The following is a 22,721-nucleotide window of genomic DNA, read 5'->3' on the forward strand; positions in this document are numbered from 1 at the left end:
GGGACATGGCATGTGCAACTGTTCCTAAATATTTTAGCAAAACGGAGGTAGAAAAACAAAGAAAAAATAAATGTGACAAAATGTTAAGTGCTAAAATCTAAGTGAAGGATATTTTTATGGGTTAAGCTGTATCCCTCCCAAAGTCATATGTTTAAGTCCTAACCCCACAGTACCTCAGAATGTGACGTATTTGGAGACAGAACCTTTAAAAGGGTAGTTAAACTGAGTCATTAGGGTGCGTCTTAATCCAATATGACTGGTGTTATAAGATATTAGGAAACAAACACATGCAGGGGGAGGACCATGTGAAGACTAAGGAAGACAGCTATCTACAAGCCCAGGAGAGAGGCTTCAGAACAATCTAAACACGCTAACACCAAGATCTCTGACTTCTAGTCTCCAGAATTTAGAGACTATAAATTTCCATTGTTTAAGTCACCCAGTCTGTGGTACTTTGTTATGGCGGCCATAGTAGCAAAATTGTATAGCTTAAATTTTTTTGCACTATATCAAATTTGACCAAGTATTAGAAATTGATACCCCAGGGAATGTAAGAACGTAAAGGGATCCTGAGACCAAAAAGCTTGAGAACCATAGGCTTAGATACTTTTTATCTAAATAGTATTTCCTTTCTAAATGTATTTCTAAATACATTCTTTCTAAATGGATTTCCTTCCTCTGAACTTCTGATCTCATTCTTAATATCTTTTGGAAAGAATTAGTGTATCAGATACATGCCTTTTGTACTAGCTTTCATAATGACATTAACTTAAAAGAATTATTTCCTCTTTGCAACTCCTCTGCTTCCAGTCTTGATGGCTTTATTTATCTATAAGTTGCAAATACTTTTTTCAGCTATTTAAATTTTCTGTTTTAAGCAGTATATGATGAATACCATCTCAACTGATCTTAGAAACTCACTGTAATTTAATTTTTAAAAATATCCTATCACCTTTTGATTGCTCAAGCCTGTTTAATTTGATCACTACAGATTACTACAAACCACATATGTAATTTTGAATTTTCTAGTAGTCACATTAAAAATAAAAACAGGAAAAAGGAGTCTTAGTAATATATTTATTTAACCAAACATATAAAAACTATTATCTCATAAAAATTCATATAGAAGTGTTAACGTATTTTATTTTTTATTCTAAGACTTCAAAATCTGGTTGTGTATTTCACACTCATAGTACATCTCAATTCAGAGAAGCTACAATTTCAAATGCTCAATAACTACTAGGTGGCCAGGGGCTAATATTTTGTATAGTACAGATCTAGAGAGAAGCAAAAATAACTCATCAACTGTATTTGAATTCTGACTTGAGTTTTACTCAAGTGACCACATCTTCTTACTTTCCTTTCTCAAATTTAAAATTTAGTATTTCTCTTTTATTGTGCTGCTGCATATAGTCATTCACTATTTTATTTTCAAAATGCTAAATTCTAACCCTGATTCCCATTTCTTTCAGGGAACTTCTATTTTGAAAAATCTGTCATTTACAATATAGAGTTCTGACCTTTTTCTTACAGTATTGTCTCCTAAAACTATAAGGACATATACTGACCTTTCCATGTACAGCCAAAGTCATGAAAAATGAAATCAAGAGAGAACTTGGAGTAAACACTGCAGAAAGAAGTACAAATTGTTGATAAAGTACTACTTGATTCCTGGAATGGATGTAGCAGTGAACATCTGAAATATTATAGCCTCCTTTGTTTCCTTCTTCCAATGACAAGCCAACTGGTACCCCCCTGGGTATACCAAGAAACTACACATTTGACCAGGTAGACCTTGATTTTGATACAATACACTCACAAGCCAATTCTGCCTTTACAAAGATGTACTTATTAATTCGTTGGAGCTATTCCATTTATACCCATTCCACTTATACACAAACAGCAATGTTTATACATTTTTACTTCAGACAATCTTTGCATATTTATGCAAAATGTCTAATAACAGAAAACTGGAAAAAGAAACTTTGGTCTCTGGTCTCAAAGACCAAACTTTGGTCTCAAATTTAACCCAACTGAGACGAAGACAAGATATTTAGGAGATTCAGTTCAAGATGGCAACATAGAAAGATCCTGAACTCACCTCCTCACATGGACACACTGAATCTATAGCTATGTATGGAACAATCTCCTCTGGGAAAAAACCCATACCAAAGCAGTCAGACATAATCTCACCATAAACTGTACCCCTGTTATGGTCACCTATAATCAGGAGGGAACCTGAAACACTGAGTTACTCCCTGAGGAATGACGGGTTTAACCCCACATCAGGCACCCCACCTTTTGAGACCTGCACTTGAGAGATGAGCCTCCATAACTTCGATGTTTGAAAGCCAAGGGAGCTTGAATTGAGAAACTGTTAGTAAAGGGCCATGGGGCACAGACTCACCAGTCACAGAGGCAGCTGACTGCAAAGTACCCAGATTTTCTGTAAAAGAGGCTCATTTTAACACTCATCTAGAGACACATTGTAATATTCTCAAGGGACAGACACCAGCGGGTGTCATTCTCCATCTGCCTCACTCCAGAGCACTGGTACCTCTCAGAAAGGAGTTGTACCCTCTTCTGGTGCCCCAATTTTTGTGGCTCCCATCCAGGGGAGACCTCTAGGGCACCTGGCTCTGGCAGCTAGTGGGGGTTTATACCTGCAGGTCCCATAAGCCCGTACAGGACAAAGAGTTAACTGGCTACCATCCCCAAGGCCAAAGCACAGAGGCAAAAAACTGCAGTATCCAGTCTTTCTGTAAAAAAGGCCCATTAGCTTATCTTCACTGCTGCAGACCAAGGGGGCAGGTTTCTCATTAAACACATCTAAGAGCTGGTTATAACTCTCTAGAGACCTCAGAAGGTGGGTGCTACCTTTGCACTCTCCTTCTGCTGTGCTCCAGGGCACAGCATTTCCAGAAGAAAGCTTGCCCACACATCTCACACCCCAGTTCTTAATCTGGTGGTCTCAGTTTTTATGGCTGCTACCCAGTGGATGTCCCCCCTAATTGCCTATCCAGTGGAGCTTTTATTTCCAGGTCCCACCTGACACCAAAAACTGGAGATACAGTTCTTGGCCAGCTACCACCATAAGGGCATTGCACTAACAGAATGAAACCTAACCCAAGTCTTTCTGTGAAAAAGGCTTATTTGCTTGGCCTGGAACCTCAGCCCCAGGGACGGACTTTTACTTTAATATACAGGGGCTGAGATACTCTTGGAGACGGAGACCAGCGGGCATTATTGCACTATCCCTCTGCATTCTTCCAGAGTGCCAGGATCCCCCGGAAAGATACTTGTACACTTTCTTGGCACCCTGATTTTTATGGCTGCCACCCAGGGGACACCTCTAGTTTACCTGGTTCTGGCAGACAGTGGGACTTCTGGTTATAGTGGGACTATATATTTTGCATACCTTAAAAGCTGTTGCCTGAGGCTTCCAATCAGTCTGAATGTAGGTGCTGACTGAGATCCTCCCCTTAGGGACACTGACAGGTCTTGGTACACCCCTAAATGCTAGGAGCCACTGAAAGTAAAATAGGCTGCTTGGAATATCAAAAAAGTTTGCGAGAAAACCAAGAGGTAGGGAAGAGCTGAACAATAAGGTTCACTTCCTACAAGAGACCATTCCTTCAAGACCTGGAAAGCTGGCTGTTTTACCTAAGGCAGAGTAACCAATACAGAGTGAGGAAAATGAAGAAACAGGAATATGTTGCAAAGAGGAAAGAACAAGATAGGACCTCAGAAAGAGATCTTAATGAAATGGAGGTAAGTGGTTTGTTTACCCAATGAAGAGATCAAAACAGCAGTCATAAAGATATTCACTAAGCACAGAGGTATGGATAAACAAAGGGAAAACCTGGGGAAGGAAGGGAAGGTTCAGGAAGCCCAGAAGGTTGGGCTCCAGAAAGTCTGAAGTAATATGAGCTCAAAAAGACCTACACCAAGACATGTCATGTTTAAAATGTCAAAAGTTAAAGACAAGGATAGAATCTTGAAAGCAGGAAAAGAAAAACAACTTGTTATGTATAAGGGACCGCCACCACCCCACCACAACTATCAGCAGTTTTTTTCAGCAGAAACTTTGCAGGCCAGAAGGCTGTAGCATGATACAATCAAAGTGCTGAAGGAAAAAACACCTCCAACCAAGAATACTCTACCTGGCAAAGATATCATTCAGAATGGCAGGAGAAACAGTTTTCCAGAGAAGCAAAAGGTGAAGGAATTCATCAGTCCTAGACTAACCCTATAAGAAATGTCAAGGGACTTCTTTAAGCTGAACAAAAAGGATGCCAAATAGTAACAGAAAACCATATGGAAATATAAACCTCACTGGTAAAGGTAAATGCACAACAACTTTCAAAATCTAATGTGAAGATAGCAAGTTAATCACCTAGAAAGGTAGCATAAAAGTTAAATGACAAACGTTGCAAAAACGCAACTACAGTAATTTATTATGGGATACACAAGATAAAAAAATATAAATTGTGACATCAAAAACATAAAATGTTTCAGGGAGTAAAAATGTATAGCTTTAAAATGCATTCAGACTTAAGCTGTTATCAACATAAAACAAACGGTTATAAATCTAAGCTTTTAAATATAAACCTCATTGGGGCACCTGGGTGGCTCAGTTGGTTAGGTGTCTGACTCTTGATTTTGGCTCAGGTCATGATCTCACAGTCATGGGACTGAGCCCCATGTCAGGCTCTGTGCTGAGCATACAGCCTCTCTTGGGATTCTCTCTCTGCCCCTCCCCTGCTCGTGCACATGCTCTCTCCCTCTCAAAATAAATAAACTGAAAAAAAAAAAAATAAATGTAAACCTCATGATAACCATTAAGCAAAAACCTACAGTAGATACATAAAAGATAAAGGAGTTTAAGCATACCACTATAGAAAATCATCAAATCACAAAGGAAGACAGAGAAGGAATAGAAAAACTACAAAACAGCCAGAAAATTAAGTAGCAAAATGGCAATAAGTACACACCTATCGATAATTAATCTGAATGTAAATAGATTAAATTCTCAATATATAGAGTGACTGAAAGAAAAAAATAAGACCCATCTATATGCTGCCTAGAAGAGACTCCCTTCAGAAGTAGACACACAAAGTTGGAAGTGAAGAGACCGCAAAAGATATTCCATTCAGTGGAAACCAAAAGAAAGCTGGGGTAAGCTATACTTACATCAGACAACAGACTTGAAGACAAAGACTGTAATAAGAGGCAAATCATTAAATAATGATAAAAAGGTCACTCTAACAAGAGAATATAACATTTGTAAATATTTACGACACCAACACAGGAGCACCTAAATATATAAAGCAAATATACATATTTGCTTTACTGCAGGTAAACTGCAGGGATGAGGTTTACTGCAGGGCTGCAAGGAGGGCTTAATATCTGAAAATTAATGAGATATTCCACATTAACAAAATTAAGAATAAAAATTGTATGATCATGTCAATACATGCAGAAAAAGCATTTGACAAAATTCAACATTTACAAAAACTCTCAAAAAGTGGGTACAGAGGGAATATAACATAATAAAGGCCATATATGACAAGCCCACAGCTAATATCAAACTCAACAGTGAAAAGCTACAAGCTTTTCCTCTAAGATCATCAACAAGAAAAAGATGCCCACTCTTACCACTTTTATTCAACATAGTATTGGAAGTCCTAAGCAGGGCAATTAGGTAGGAAAAAGAAATAAAAAGGCATCCAAATCAGAAAGGAAGAAGTAAAACTGTCACTATTTGCAGATGATGTGACATTATATAGAAAATCCTAAAGACTCTACCAAAAAAATGATTAAAATTAATAAATTCAGTAAAGTTGCAGGATATAAAGGTAATACACAAAATGCTGTTGTGTTTCTATATATTAGTTACATACATACAGTATACATACATACTGCTAGAAAGAGAAATCAACAAAACAATCTCATTAACAATTTCATCAAAAAGAATAAAATAGGGATAAATTTAACCAAGAAGGTGAATAACTTCTAAACTGAAAACTGTTAAAACTCCAATGAAAGAAACTGAAGACAAAAATAAATGGGAAGATATTCCACATTTACTTACTGGAAAAAATTGTTAAAATGTCCATATTACCAAAGCAATCTACAGATTCAATAAAACTATCAAAATTCTAAATGGCACTTTTCCAAGAAACAGAACAAAATCCAAAAATTTGTGTGGAACCAGAAAATATCCCAAATAGCCAAAGCAATCTTAAAAAATGTTTCCTAAGTTCAAACTATACTACAAAGCTATAGTAATCAAAATAGTATAGTACTGGTATAAAAATAGACACAGAGTCCTGGGGCACCTGGGTGGCTCAGACAGTTAAGCATATGACTTTTGATTTTGGCTCAGGTCATGATCTCATGGTTTGTGGGATTGAGCCCTGCATAGTACAGAGCCTGCTTCAGATTCTCTCTCTCCCTCTCTCTCTGCCCCTCCCCTGCTCATTCTCTCCCCCCCCCCAAAATAAGTAAATATTTAAAAAAGTAAAAAATAAGAAATAGACACAGAGTCCAAAGGAACAGAGAGCCCAGAAGTAAACCTATCCATACATGGTCAATTTATGATAAAGGAGCCAAGAATATACAATGGGGAAAGGACAGTCTTTTCAACAAATGGTTTTGGGAAAACTGGATAGCCACATGCAAAAAAAGAAAACTGGACCACTATCTTTACATCATACACAAAAACACACTCAAATGGATTAAAAAGTTGAACATAAGGCCTGAAATTCCTAGAACAAAATTGAGCCCGTGAGCTTCTTGACCTCAGTCTTGGCAATGATATTCTGGAGCAAAAGCAACAGAAGCAAAAGTAACAAGTGGGACTATTTCAAACTAAAAATCTTAACAGCAAAGGAAATGGTCAACAAAATGAAAACGCAACCTACTGAATGGGAAAAAAATATTTGTAAATTATATATCTGGATAAGGGCTTAACATCCAAAATTTATAAAGAACTCCTGTAACTAAATAGCAAAAAATAATGCAATTAAAAAAAATGATTAGAGAAACTAGACAGACCTTTTTCCAAAGAAGACCTAAATATGGTCAACTTGTACATATATGAAAAGGTGCTCAACAACAGTAAGCATCAAGAAATGTAAATCAGGGGTTCCTGGGTGGCTCAGCTGGTTAAGCGTACAACTCTTGATTTTGGGTCAGGTCATGATTTCATGGTCATGAGACCGAGCCCCATGTTGGGCTCCATGATGGGCACGAAACCTGCTTAAGATTCTCTCTCCCTTCCTCTATATCTTATATCTGATGGTGGCTGGGGGATGGATTAAGGGTGTCAAAGGTATAATCTTCCATTTATTATAAATAAGTATAGGGGATTATAATTTATAGCATGATGACTATTAGTTAATACTGTACTTAATATATGAAATTGTTAACAGAGTAGACCTTAAAAGTTCTCATTATATGAGAAAGAATTTATAGGTATGTATGGTGAGAAAATTTAACTAGACTTATTATGGTGATCATCTTGCAATATATACAAACAGCAAATCATTGGTGTCATCTTGCAATATATACAAACAGCAAATCATTGGAGTTAAACCGGCAATTAACACTGAACTGTGACTAAACAGTTTGAGTATGTGCAAAATGCTGGAAATGTTTTATCAAACATTGTCTCTAAAAACTGTGGTACAATGAGGGATTATATGTACATTTCTTAACTTTCTGATGATAGAACCTACTTATAAGAGAAATCTATCATGCATGCTCTTTAGGAACACATTTTATGAAGAAGTAAGGTCACACAAGTCAGTCAGAAACACCAAAATAAATAAATGAAAAAATTCTTCACAAAAGAAATAGTCAAAGGTAATATCATGAAATAGTCAACAGTCAACAGCAAAAAAAAACAGACTAAAAATCCTGTATCTTGCACACCAATTAGTAAAGATCAAGCATAAAAACGAAAGGACAGGTAAAGATGCAGTGAAATAGGTAATAACTGCAAACATTATTAATGAGAATATACAGTGGAAATTGACTTGTCAGAGTCTTAGTCCAGGACTCATTAATTTGACTTCTATAACTCTATTAGATAAAACCCCTGAATACAGAAATGGCTTTACATAAAGAAGGGATTCTTAAAAAATAGCACATAAATAATGCAATTGGAAAAAATTTACTGAAGATACATACTATAATCTCTAGGACAACCACTACATATACATACACACATGAACACCAACAATAACATTGTATAGTATTACCTAGCTGTTAAACCAGGTGAGAACATAAAGAAATATGTCATAATTTCAAATGAAAAAATGAGGTTATTATAAATTAGTTGTAACCACATATAAAAACCTAAATAGAAAAAAGCTTACCACAAGATATCAAATATGCAACAGTACCAAAATAAGGCAACAGTGTTTCATTAGGGATGGTGATATAAACTGCCACTTCATGAAGTAATGAGTTTTAGATGATAGCCACCCAACCCCAAACACCAAATATTATAAAACAGTCAACAGTAAAAAACAAACCAAAAACAAAAACAGACTAAAAATCCTGTATCTTGCACACCAATTCGTAAAGATCAAACAAAAAGTTCAAGGGTTTTCTTGTCATTTACTTTGCTGTTCAGCTTTGCAATCAAGCCAGGTTTGCAAATTATATGTGTGGCCAGTTAATTATTATCTCCTATAACTTGTACTTATTCATAAATTTTTAGAAATGTGATGATCAAAAACTTACCACATGAGTAGTTTTTAATGTAATGCCATCGAATCTGCATAAACTGGAGCTCTCTTCAAAGAAAATATCACATTCTTCTAACTCTTGAGCATTACAAGGAGGTTTTTCTTTATCTGGATTTGGATTCTTAGACCAGAAAACAAAATAAACAAACCATCAACAATAAGAGAATGGGTTTCTTCATACTTAAAATATCAAGATTACAACAGTAATTAAAAACTAAATTTCAGACCCATGACTGATAAATCCTAATCAACAAAACCCAGAAATGACAGAATGATGAAATCACCACAAAGACATTAAAACAGTTATTACAAAATCAAGGATGTACAGAAAAATACATATATGTTGAGAGAGGTATGGAAGATATAAAAAAAGAACCAAACTGAACTGTAAATATGAGAATATAATATCTGAAGTGGAAAGCAAAAAAAGATGGGATTGACAGCTAATTAGACACGGCAGAAGACCTGTGAGCTTGAAACACAGCAAGAGAGTCTATCTATCTAAAATGAAACACAGGACAAAAAATAAAAACACAACTGCAGTGACCTGTGGAACAAATATCAAATGGTCTAACACATGGGTAACTAGAAGAGGGCATGAAGAATGGAAAAAGAAAATTGAAGAAATGGTCATTAAATGATGAAAACTATAACTCTATAAATTGAAGAAGGTCAAAGAAACATCTAAAAAAACCCACTGCAAATCACATTATAATGAAATTGCTGCAAACTACTAATAAAGAGAATATCTTAAAAGTAGTGGGAAGAGGAAAAAACACATTATGAACAGAGGAACAAAGATACAAATGACAGCCAACTTCTCATCAGAAACTATGCAAGCCAGAAAACAATGGAGTATAACAGAAGTTCTGAAAGGGGGAAAAATCCTATCGACATTGACTTACATACTTACCAAAAATATTAAAAAAGGAAGACAACCTAAGTATTTTTACAGCAAACAAAAGCTGAGAAAATTTACTCAGTAAACCTACACTACAAGAAATGCTAAAGGACACTGTTCAGCCAGGAAAAAAATGACAACAGATGGAAATATGAATCAACACAAAGAAATGTAGAACAGAGGAAATGTGTAATATGTGGGCCAATGTAAGACCCCCCCCATATTTTAATCTCTTTAAAAAAGAACTGACTGATTAAAGTTGAAATAATAACGTTATTGAGTTTATAACATGTAAAAATAAAATGTCTGATGAGAATAATAGAAAGGATGAAGAAATGGAAATCTATTGTGAAGCTCTTTAGTTACAGTGAAATGATGTAATAATTTTTGAAGAAAGATGGTGATGAGTTAAAGATGTACAGTGTAAACTCTAGAACAACCACTAAATACACACATACACACTAATACAAAAACAAAGGTGTAGCTAATAATAAGCCAAAAGTAGAGATAAATGTAAGGAACTTTTAATATGTTCCATTGCTTAAATGCAAGAAGCACTCTCTGGCCTTATACCCTCACAGAGTCCAAGGATCACAATGCTGAAGTGATAAATTGCACATACACATGCATTATGAATTATGTATACACATGTATGTAACAGAACCATAATTCTACAGCTGACCAAATGTCCACACACCTCGTTTGCCAAAATGCAGTCATGTTATTGAAAACTTGATGAAATGACCTGAGAAAATCTCTGAAACTAAATCTCTGGAGTTATAGAAGTGATAGAAGATGAACCTTGTCCATGGCCACCTGGGATTTGGAGCCACCTAGTTTAGTCAGCCTAAATATCAATGGAAACAAGTCTGGTTGCTATGATTGGCTGGGAAAGCAATATCAGCAATTAGCTGGGGCCATTTTTTCAGCGATTCAAAAATATATATATGTCCAGTAGCATAGAGAAAGCACCCTCTGCACTCCTCCCTCCTTTCCCTTTTCCATTAACTATATGTTAAAGATAAGAGGACAAAAATGAAAAGTTCAGGACTATCAGGGCGCCTGGATGGTTCAGTTAAGTATCCGACTTCAGCTCAGGTCATGATCTCACGGTTTCTGGGTTCAAGCCCTGTATTAGGCTCTGTGCTGACAGCTCAGAGCCTGGAGCCTGCTTCAGATTCTGTCTCTGTCTCTCTCTCCCTCTCCCCTGCTGTCTCTCAAAAATAAATAAAATGTTCAAAAAAAAAAAAGTTCAGTACTATCAAGGCAGCCAGAATTTAACAGGACAAGTTTACAGAGAAAGGGGAACAGCAGAGAAGAGAACCCAAGATTCTGCTACTTGTCTTTAGGCATTTACTGATTTTCAAGCTGTGCTGGAAAAGACAAGTGGAAAGAAGCAGGCAAGGGGCTCAAAAGCTGAGTGCTGATATTAATAAAGTACTTGGGAGACAAAAATTAGAGATCAGAGCCCACACCAGAGAAGCCCTGGTAAACATCCTAGACTTTCAGTTGAGATTCATGAAAAGTTCTGCCTTGGAAGAAAGAACAAACAAGGAATAAATATCAGCCACATAAAATACTGAAATACAGCACCAAATCAAATCAACCTTAATGGGATTAAGAAGACAGGCTGAAATTTTGGAGGAGGTAGGTCAAGTAGTGTTTGGAATAAAGTATATAGCATTAAATGCTTTCAACAGAAAAGTAGGTTAAAAAAAATCAATCATCTAAACTTTCACTTTTAAAAATAGAGCAAAATAAATCCAAAGTAAGCAAAAAGGAGAAAATAATCAATGTAATAACAAATGAAACTGGAAACTGAAAAAAAGCCAAAGGAAATAGATGCCCAGTATAATCCTGTATTTATTAAAGAAATTAAATTCATGGTTAAAAACTTCCAAAAAAGAAAACTCCAGTCCAGACAGTTTCACTGGAAAATTCTATATTTAAAGAAATAATGCCAACTCTACACAATCTCTCCCAGAAATAGAACAAGCAGGAAACACTTCCCTTTTCATTTGACATCAGCATTACCCAGATACCAAAACTGAATAACGACAGTAAAAAGAAAAAACAAAGACTACAGACCAATATTCCTCACAAATATAGATGCAAAACTCCTCAATAACATATTAGCAAACCCAAACTGGTAATACCTAAAAGGGATTATACATCATGACCAAGTAAGGTTTACACCACAAATGAAGTGTATTTGACAAAATTCTATATGGCCTTTCATGATTAAAAATTCAGTATAATAGAAGAAAATGTCCTCAACACGACAAAAATAATCCGTACTTAACAGTGAAATATTCATTTTTCCAAGCTTACAAATAAGGCAAGAATGTCTGCTTTCACTATTCACCATTTCTATTTTACAATGGATTAAAGGTTCTAACCAATGCAGAAAGATAACAAAAAGTATAAAGATTTGAAACACGCAAGACAGCCTTCAGCTGCAGATAACAAGATTCTATGTTTTTCCCAAATACACTGGTGTTCAGACATAAATAACTTACTCATATATACCAATATTCACTTGAAATAATCAAGTTTAAAAGGCAGTTAGCAGCAATAATCTACAATATCATAACAAACCCCACTACTGTAACTATATGATTATATCCCAGAGCCCTATCACAAAAAATACTTGCTGAATGAATGAACATAGGGCAATGCAGTCTGCATGGGCTTGTTTTAACACCAGGGCTAGATCAAAGTTTCACAGTCTTACAAATGCTTTCCAGTGATCCTGAAATTTTTTTTTTCAACATTTTTTACTTTTGAGAGAGTGCAAATGGCGGGGGGGAGGGGGGGGGGTGGGGGGGGTGGGGGCTAAGGATCTGAAGCAGGCTCTGTGGTGACAGCAGTGAGCCTGATGTGGGGCTTGAACTCAAGAACCATAAGATCATGACCTGAGCCGAAGCAGAGCACTCAACTGACTGAGCCACCCAGGTGCCCCCTGAAATTTTTAACTATTGCTGGCAGACATGAAAGTTGGTTTCTCCATTTTGGCCATGTTTTCTTTTGACAGAGACATTTACTTTCAATATTCTAATTTCCTTTCTACTTTAGGATATAATTAACCCTATAGTATAAACTACCTCCTAACAGTTTTTTCCTCATCACTCTAACTCCAAATGGCAATAAGTCAGACATTGTACATGTGCTGATATAATTTTTGGTGAATAAACATATAACTGAAATTCTGGTATAATGTTTTATTCAATTAAAAAAATTTTTTTAATGTTTATTTTTGAGACAGAGAAAGAGCACGAGCAGGGGAGAGGAGGAGAGAGGAAGACACAGAATCTGAAGCAGGCTCCAGGCTCTGAGCTGTCAGCACAAAGCCCACACGGGGCCTGAACCCACGAACCATGAGATCATGACCTGAGCTGAAGTTGGACACTTAACCAACTGAGCCACCCAGGCACCCCTGCTTTATTCAAATTTTTAACATTATCTTAAAAGTTATCAGATTGGAACATTTTCAACAAAATGTCACAGTTGAATGAGTAGTGTATTATCACTGTAATCATTACAATGAATTATTTTGTCAATCATAATTAATTGTAGTATATATATACCCCTGTGATATCCTAAGATAACCTAGAAAATTTTACGATGACAAGAAGATTATTGGCATAGGTATACAGTAAAATCCTAATTTTGTCCCTGCCAATATCGGTCTGATTCTTCTAAAGGAGAATATATAATGTATCTATGTGTGTGTATACATATATATAAATATACACATGCACATCCACCTTATACAGCAATCCCACACACACAGATATGTATTCACATAGTGTAAGGAATGAATATTAGAATTTTAACCTACATTCAAACACCAGTCTGTGCCTCATCCGTGTCTCTAACATTAGTAAATGTAAAATAATGTTTGAAAAACATGGCACAACCCTCACATAACATACTTCCGGGCCTTTGGAAAGTCACCCTACTATTACAATTGCTTACCAGTTCTTCAGAGGTCAAATGCATCAAACGTTCAGCTATTGCAGCACACTGGGCTGAGTCTCTTATAAACTCTCCTTGTTTATCACCAACCACTAGCTCTGGCCATGTTAGTCCTTCATTCTTTTTAATCAAGAAAATCTCCAAGCTAGAAATTAAAAGAAGTTACTTGTAACATGCTTAATGTTACATTACCCAACTATACAAATTATATAACCAACACCAACCAGAAGAATCTTCCATTGAATCTACCCACCCTGGTGTCCAGAAGATACCAAAACCTGTGTTCATTTTGGTATTGCATTTGATAGAAAATCTATAATCCAAGGGTAATAATTTATACTTACTAAACAATCAAGAAAGTACCACTGGAAACGGTATGCCACATGACTTGATGAGAAGAGTGATTGGCAAGAGTAAGACCACCTAGAAAATACTGTTGTAGTCCAGGTATGCAGTGTATTACTGAACTTAAGAGACAGAAATGCAGGCACCAAGATTCTGAGATATTTTACTAGGGAATGGTGGTAACGAGGATGGTGGTTGGGGCGGGCACGTGAAATTAACTGACTATAACTAAAGGTACTTCTTTATGCATGAAGCCAATAATTAGCTTCATTTTCCTAAACTAGTAGCCATAATATATATTAATGTAAACATCAGGCAGGTTAGATCAGCACAAATATCAATTCTTAAAATACAGATTTTAATGAATTGAAAAGAAAGTAGAAATTATAAAATAATTAAATTTGGTAACATAAGAAAAAAGTTGTTAATGTGGTCTGTATCAAATGAAAATCTAATTCTGTACGTTTAAGCCACTGAACAAATTCCAAATACACTAAAAGGGGCCTATCACGGAATACTGAGATTAAGGTTTCATGTGGCAGGAAAGAGAATGAGAGCTGAGCCGGGGCAGACCGTGGACATAGGAGCACAGGGAGTTGCCCCACGTGCCTCTTGAATAGGAAGAGAAATTCAAGTAATAAGCTGCTTTAGGCGCAGCCGTTGCTAGAACACAGAGAAAAGTGGGGTGGTGGTAGCTGTCCCATAGGAAAGCAACCCTTCCCATGTGCCACCTTTGGTACACGTGTGCCATACTAACCCATGCCCTGGAACACAACTGCAAGGAAATAATTGCAAGGACACAATAATAACTATAATCATAATTATCAAATAGAACATGCAAACTTATCAATTATTTTTCAAGGCTGTTATTATCTTCACCTCATGAATTAATTACAGCACTTTTAACTTTTTCTGAAACTACTTATTTTGAGACGACGCAAAACATCTTTTCTATGTAATGAGTTCCTATCATTAGCATTAAAAATTACCATCATAATCTATTCTCTAAAAGAGAGCTAATCTTGAAAAGGATGATGATGATGAAGATAATAATCGCGACAGCAACTCATACTTATCTAATGCTTCCCATATGCCAGGTGCTGTCTTAAGCACTTTACATGTTTTAACTCACTGATTGCTCACCACCACCAAATAAAGTAAGTACTATTTTCATCTTCATTTTACAAAGTAAGAAAAGAAAAGCACTTAGAGGTTAAGTAACTTGCCAAGGTCATGAGTTAGTAAAGCAGTGTGGTTCCAAGTCAATGCTCTTCACTACTGCACTATTCTGCCTCTCTGAATAAATACATGTAAATATTAAGGAAATTTTACCATGACCAGAATGTATAAATACTGTTTTAGTCAGCTGCTACCTAAAGAAGTTAAAAACAGTTCACACAATGTCAGTTATAGAGAATTTCTGAACCATCGTTAAGTTTGCACGCCTAATCAATGCAATCCTTTAAGCACAACTGCATTTCTACATTTTAAAATTAGGATCATGTCCTACCATCCAGCCAAAAAGAATATATAACCCCATACAATAACCTACAGACTAGTTAACAAATCCTTCCAAAGTGAGAAGGAACATTAACCATTTGAAAATGAGAAATACGAATAATTTAATCAAGCACAGAAAATCATGTTTTTAAACCAATGACCCCACCTACACATCACTGTAATTATCCTTTGTAATGTAAAATAGTAATCAAGTACCTCAAATTTAATGGGAAAACAACACAGGTTTATGCTCATGTATTAAATGCTGAAACTATTTGTGTGAGGTCCAGCTATTCTAAACCTTTGCTAAGTTACTGTTTGATGACCTACTTTAACAGTATGTTATAGCTGCTTTGCCAATTTAGAAATGCTACCCTCAATCTCTCTCATGCACATAAAATATGTTTAAGTAGAATATAAAATGTTTCTTAAAGAACCGTTCACATAACTAAGCTTTTAAAGTATATTAAAAAGTGTAAAGGGAATTAAGGGTACACTTATCATGATGAGCACTGAGTAAAGTATAAAGTTGTTGAATTATTATACTGAACACCTGGAACCGATATAACAGCATATGTTAATTATACTTCAATAAAAAATAAAAATAGGGATGTCTGGATAGTTCAGTTGAGCGTCTGACTCAAATTCAGCTCAGGTCATGGGATTAAGCCCCATATCAGGCTCTGCACTGAGCGTGGAGCCTGTGCGGGATTCTCCCCTTCTCTCAAAATAAAAAAAAAAAAAAAAAGTTTTTAAATAAAGAGTAATTTTATCAGATTCTGTTACGAACTCAGTGTGTTAGTATGCCAAAGTTCATGAAGAATGAACCAAAAACCATGTGTTTTACTGTGGTAACCTAGCTATAGTCAGACGGTGATTAGTGGACACATTAGATTCCAGGGTACTTCTCATCTGGGTGTACTTTTCCACATCTTCATTATCCAGGTAAATGGATAAACTGTTAACAAAATCAGGTATTTATTCAATTGGTATAACTGAGTATTGGTCAGGACTCTAGAAACCACTTTTATCACCTTGAAAGGTGAGATTGTCGAAAACTATCATGTCCATGAGATTAGACTTTAATCTAGCTCAGATCTTTCACTCTCCCTCTGAAACAGTAATACTTTCCTGAGAATTACAATAAAAATATTTTTGTAAACATTTGCAGGAGTGATTATGAAAAATGTGGAAGGACTGCAGTGATTATTTAAATATACCATGATTAAAACTGGTTAGCAAGAATTATTAGAACAGTTAAAAAAAAATCCATCCAAAAAGAGAGAAAGACAAAGCATCAGATTCATGGAAATCATTATTCTTTTTTTGTTGAATTCACTGAATATTGGATTCTTATTTCAATAATTCTCAAAAAATTATAAACAACATCATTTACTCATGAATCTATTTATCTTCCCACATTAAAAAAGAAAAGTCGCCAAATTTCCCCATCAATAAAACGAATTCAGGATATAAAAGCATATAGCTTCAAATTTTTTGAACTAGATACCTATTTCTCAGACTTCCAATATTTAGACTCAAATCAAAGACTCATATGGGTCCTATATTACAAATTGAAAATTATATTTAAAGTAAAAATAACTAATTTTAACCCACTTCTGACCAAATCTGACCATTTCTTTTTTTTTAATTTTTTTTTTAAACATTTATTTATTTTTGAGACAGAGAGAGACGGAGCATGAATGGGGGAGGTTCAGAGAGAGAGGGAGACACAGAATCTGAAACAGGCTCCAGGCTCTGAGCCATCAGCACAGAGCCTGACGCGGGGCTTGAACTCACGAACCGTGAGATCATGACCTGAGCCAAAGTCGGACGCTTAACCGACTGAGCCACCCAGGCGCCCCCAAATCTGACCATTTCTTAAATTAAGTGCCCAAAACCATCTATTAACCCATCACAGAATGTAATAATTACTAATAATCTATAATGAAAGATTTACAAAGGGGCAAAAAAGTAGGAGCAAAGGGTTATAGTTTTATAAGAAACTTAATTTTTACCTATTTTTCTGCATATTCCTTTCACTGAGGTTTTTACAGACTAAATTCAGATTTGAAGTATAGAATTCATGGAATTTCACAAATGCATATACCCTTATAACCCAAGGAAGCTATTCAATCATCCAGAAAGTTCCCTTGTGTCCCTTTTCTAGTCAGTCCCCCTACACCCTAGAGGTAACCACTGTCTTGATTTGTATCACCAGAGATGGTTTTGCCAGTTTGCCAACTTCATATGTTTGGACTCACACTGTATGCACATTTTTTGTCTCTGGCTTCTTTCACTCTGCATGTTTCTGAGATTCATTCATACTGCTGTGTTTATCACACCATTCTCTTGTATCGCAGAGTAGCATTCTATTGTGTACTACTGAGTACTAATATCTAGTAGAATTTCTGGGTTACTAAGTGGGTATATATATATGCTTAGCCTAAGAAACTGCTGAACAGTTTGCCAAAGTGACTATCATTTTTCCCTCCCACCAGCAATGTACAAGAGGCTGGTGATCCACATTCTTGTCAACATTTGATACCATAAGCTGTCTAGTTTTAGCCATGCACTGGTGTCTCATCTAGCTTTAATGTGCCTTTCCCTCTATTTTTTCATATGCTTAACTAGCTGTTCAAATATCATCTATCATGATACGTCAATTCAAATCATTTGACCATATTTAAAATTGGGTTATCTTTTAATTATAAATTTCTAACAAGGTTTCTTATATATGGAGAATGCAATTCCTTTGTTTTATATGCATAATGAAAATATTTTTTTCCCAGTCCATGGCCTGGTTCTGTTTTCTTAATGGTTTTTTTTAGAAGAGAAGAAATTCTCAGTTTTGCTGTACTGAAAAGTTCTGTTTGGATAAGTTGACCATATCATCTATTTCTCTTGTGTCCTGAACACACAATTACAAAAAAATGTACACGGCTAACTTACATTAAAAAAATATTCTCTATAATTTTCAAAGAAATATTGACTCCACTTGTAGGAGTCCTCCATATATATTCCTGCACACATGAAATTCTTTTATATACACATGAAAGCTATTCACTGTAGCAAAACACTGCAGTCAAAATATCGAATAAAGGACCATTGTGGGTGACAAAGTAAAATATCATAAATAGCCATAAAGGAGAATAAAATAAATCATTATATATACATTATAGAAAGTTCTTCAAGATTTGCTATTGAAAGTCAACAAAAGCAAGCTGTAAAACTATGTATAGTTATGTTTTAAAACCTTTTTTGTTCAAAAAACAGACATATATCTGCTTGAATATGCATAAAATACCTGTAGAAGGAAAACTATGAACAGTGGTTATGGGCATGAGGGGAAGGATGGCTGGAGGTCTGGGCTGGAGGGAGCCTTCACACTGTGTACCCTTTCATGTATATTAAAATTTAAAGAATGGGAATGTATTATCTAGTTGGCAAATTGAAGTCAATAAAAAGATTTTTTTCTTAAAAAATTTTAGAGTATTAATCAAAACAAATAACCATTTTTATCCATTATTACTGTTACTACTGTCATCATTTTTCCAGAGCTGATAATAAAAACTCTACCATAGAATACAAACTATAACTTTACTAGCATTTTTAATCTTAATGATAATCATGTATTTTGATACAGTAATTCCATTTTTAATCTGTCTTAAGAAAGAATCAGCAATACAGACAGACCTATTGTAGTAGTAGTCAACTTTGGTGTAACCACTGTAGAAGGGATAAGAAAAAAAGAAAAAAAAAATTTTAAATATAAATACAACTCTATCTGTATACCTATTATCTTTAATCATCCATGTACTGCTGTCTTGATCAATAGATGAATAGAGATTTCCTTCCAAAACCCTCTGACCCTTCAGCACAATGTTGATGTGATCAGGCAAAAACTGTACTTGAATGTCCTCCTTAGAACTGCCTTCTGGAAGTTGTATTGTTACAGTCAAATCATCTTCAGTCTGTTGCCAGTAATACAGAGGTTCTATTGGGAAAAGAAAAATACATTATGTAATAAAAAAGTGGAGACCAGAACACACAAAATGAGACACTGGAGCACACAAAAGAACACCTATCTAAAGGAATCTTAGCATAATTTCTACTGATCTTCTTACAAAACAAAGTAACTATAAACAAACACACACAGATCTTTTGGGGGAATTTTCAGAGTTATAACAACTGCACTTGACATTTCCTCTTCCAGGCTTACCTAATGCTCCAAGACATAAGCACTCATAAAATACTAATGACAGCAATCCTTTATCCCCATTCATTCTCTCCCTGCCTCCCAGTTTCCCCTTTTCTTCCTCCTTTCTCTTCCCTTTACACACACAGCAGATTCCTACTTCAAAGGAGTAATAAATATGTCATAAACCACTGTCTGAAACTTTCACCATTGCTTTGATTTGAGCTAACAATGTAACTCTGTGATACAGAAGACAACTATTATTTGGTGAGATACATACCCACATAAAAATAAAAGATATATTTATAAATTCTACTCTGCAACTTTGTGCATGAAAGCAATTTCACAGGGAATTCAACGGCTGCCAGTGTATTTTGTCCAAGTTCCCAATAAAAGTATCCTCCCTTCACCTCCTTCTTGATCTCCTTGGCTTCTCTTAGAAAAAGCTTTAAACTCATCATGCTACAGGTTGAAATACCCATAGGATGAAATAAGAAAATAGGGCTTAAATGCAAAAAGAATAAATATTTGCTAAGAAATAAATAATTATTTGCTTAATGATATCCATAAACATTAATCTGTCCACACACTCATCAGAAAGGAATATAACATAGTGGTTAGTAACTAGTACTCCAGAGTTGACTAGTCCTAGGTCTTGAATCTTGGCTCAACCACTTATTAATCTTGGTATGCAACTTTATCTACTACCCTCTTTTTCCTAATCTGTAAAATAAAATAACAAAATATGACATTATCTCACAGAACTGTTAAAATTTAAATGAGTTAATGCATATAAAATATTTAATATCAATCCTGTTATTACATATATTATAAACTCTCAGTAAATTCGGGTTATTATTCTTTTCTGAGGGGGGTATCATTCTTTTTATTTTTGTGCTGTTTTGTGTAAAAACTTTGTAAGTACTAGCTATGCTCAAAGATATAATAGTAAGTGTGATGTATCTTCTTAAAGGGTCACTTCTATTTGATGTTAAATAAAATTTAACAAGCATGATACTATAGGAATAAGCATAAAAAATGCATAAATTTTCAGGATAAAATTGTTACTTTGGATTAATTTCTAACTTGCATCATATTCCTTTAAGCAGGCTCTTAGATCTTCTCTGTTATCTCTTTAAAAGTACTTTTAGTATAAATTCACTGAGAAAGTTTGAACTACAGCTTAAAAGATTGATAACTACAAGCTCCTTAAGGCAAGTTACCTGTTTTACTCAATTTTCTGTCCACCACAAAAGTTAACGAGGCAGTTTATATGTAACAATGATTCAGTGGGCAACTTCTGCCAGATATGGAAAGGGGAGGAGTCTGCAAAATCACATGAGCTTCTAGTAAAACTTAAAGTCCACGGAAATAGACTAAATGGAAAGCCAGAATTTTTTAAGCTTCTCTCCACTAAAAGTTATACGAACAACTAAATAATTTTTTCAATTGTTGGTTGCTAAGTGCCTATGTTTTGGAAATTGTTTTAAGTCTTTCTAAGAAAATGCTCTTACTTATATCATTATGACAACACCAAATTGGCAACAGACAATATCAGTCTTCTTGAGGTTTATAGAAAATGAAACCCATATATATTCTCAGATGATTACTTAAAAGAAAGCATGCTATAATTGACAAACTATCCATAATTTTTTAAAAATTACATTTCTCCTTTATAGGTAAAGTGTGTTTATTACAAGGTACACAGAAAAATACAGGGGATTTGAGGCTCACACTAAAAGGGAAGGAAAGACGTTAATGGATTCAGAAGGAAATCAAAATATAATGTGAGATGTCAACAAGAAAAACAACACCTGAACTGATAGTTATAACAGATGTTGTATCCCTCCTACGCTACAATCTGTCTTGGAACCACATAGTTTCAGGTACTAGGCAGAATGTTTCCAGAGATTAGGGCATTCTTTCATTTCCTTTGCTCACCAAGAGTTCTAAGGGGCATGTGGTCTAGAGATATGAATAGCTGTTTTGGCTAAGCTCTAGAAAAGTTTAACAGTATAATTAAGACAGAGTAGAACTTATTCAGAGAGGGATCTTAGAGATAATCTAACATTAAAATACATCACATGGGAAACCAAGTTGTTACAAGGCTAAATAAAAGGCCATCAAAGCACAACTCTCTTATTCAAAGGTGCATATCATTTATGAACCTGTGGAAAATATTTTTAAAATATTTATTACATTAATGTTTTCAAATACTTTTCTTCTTTTTTTGTCTGTTTATTTATTTTTGAGAGAGAGACAGGCATGAGTGGGGGAGGGCAGAAAGAGAGGGAGACACAGTATCTGAAGCAGGCTCCAGGCTCTGAGCTGTCAGCACAGAGCCTGACATGGGGCTCGAACTGACGCGCCCTGACATCATGACCTGAGCCAAAGTCAGATGCCCAACCAACTGAGCCACCCAGGCATCCCTGTTTTCAAATACTTTTCAAAGAATTTTTTTCTTTAGAAAGTTCTAAATAAATATAGTGAAACTTATTTTTATTTTATATAATTAACAAAAAAGGGACATTCAAAGATTAATATGTATAATTGAAAATATTGCGAAAATCTCAAGTAAAATATACTATTCTCTGGTTGTAAACATCAGAATTATGAATAGAAATGATTACAGGGGGATATTCTCTTGAATGTAAGAGTATTCTTCCTATGTAAATATAAATTTTAAAGACTTTGTTACTGTCTTCATTCTAAAACATTAACTTCATCCGTTTATTCATTTAACATTGGAAAAACTTAACAATTAGGCCCTCAAGAACTTTTTTTTAAAGCTTAGTACTAAAAATTCAGAACACGTACACTAGTATATACCTATAATCAACACAGTTTAGCTTATTTTAAAAGATTAATATATTCAATACTAATATGCTAGCTTCACAAACACCAATAACAAACAGACATTATTTATTCATTTAATAAGTATTTACTAAACATCTCATAAAGCCATAATTTTTTAAAAACATTTTTGGTAATTATGAAATTACTGATTAAAACAATTCACACTATTTAGGTAGCACATTTT

The 22,721-nt window shown here is 35.0% G+C and overlaps 1 protein-coding gene across 4 annotated transcripts in view; it reads right to left on the reverse strand.

Moving 5' to 3' along the window:
• The window catches only part of NUDCD1 (NudC domain containing 1), a 75,470-nt gene that overhangs the window by 17,733 nt on the left and 35,016 nt on the right, over nucleotides 1-22,721 (reverse strand). For all 4 annotated transcript variants that reach the window (XM_042923598.1, XM_042923599.1, XM_042923596.1 and 1 more), the window contains 3 exons: nucleotides 19,279-19,480; nucleotides 13,639-13,783; nucleotides 8,755-8,880 (listed from right to left, as the gene is read on the reverse strand). In XM_042923598.1, coding sequence (XP_042779532.1) covers nucleotides 8,755-8,880; nucleotides 13,639-13,783; nucleotides 19,279-19,480 — 473 coding nt within the window. The remainder of the gene's footprint in view (nucleotides 1-8,754; nucleotides 8,881-13,638; nucleotides 13,784-19,278; nucleotides 19,481-22,721) is intronic.

The sequence above is a fragment of the Panthera leo genome, chromosome F2 (genome assembly GCF_018350215.1).
Source record: "Panthera leo isolate Ple1 chromosome F2, P.leo_Ple1_pat1.1, whole genome shotgun sequence".
Taxonomy (NCBI): Eukaryota; Metazoa; Chordata; class Mammalia; order Carnivora; family Felidae; genus Panthera; species Panthera leo.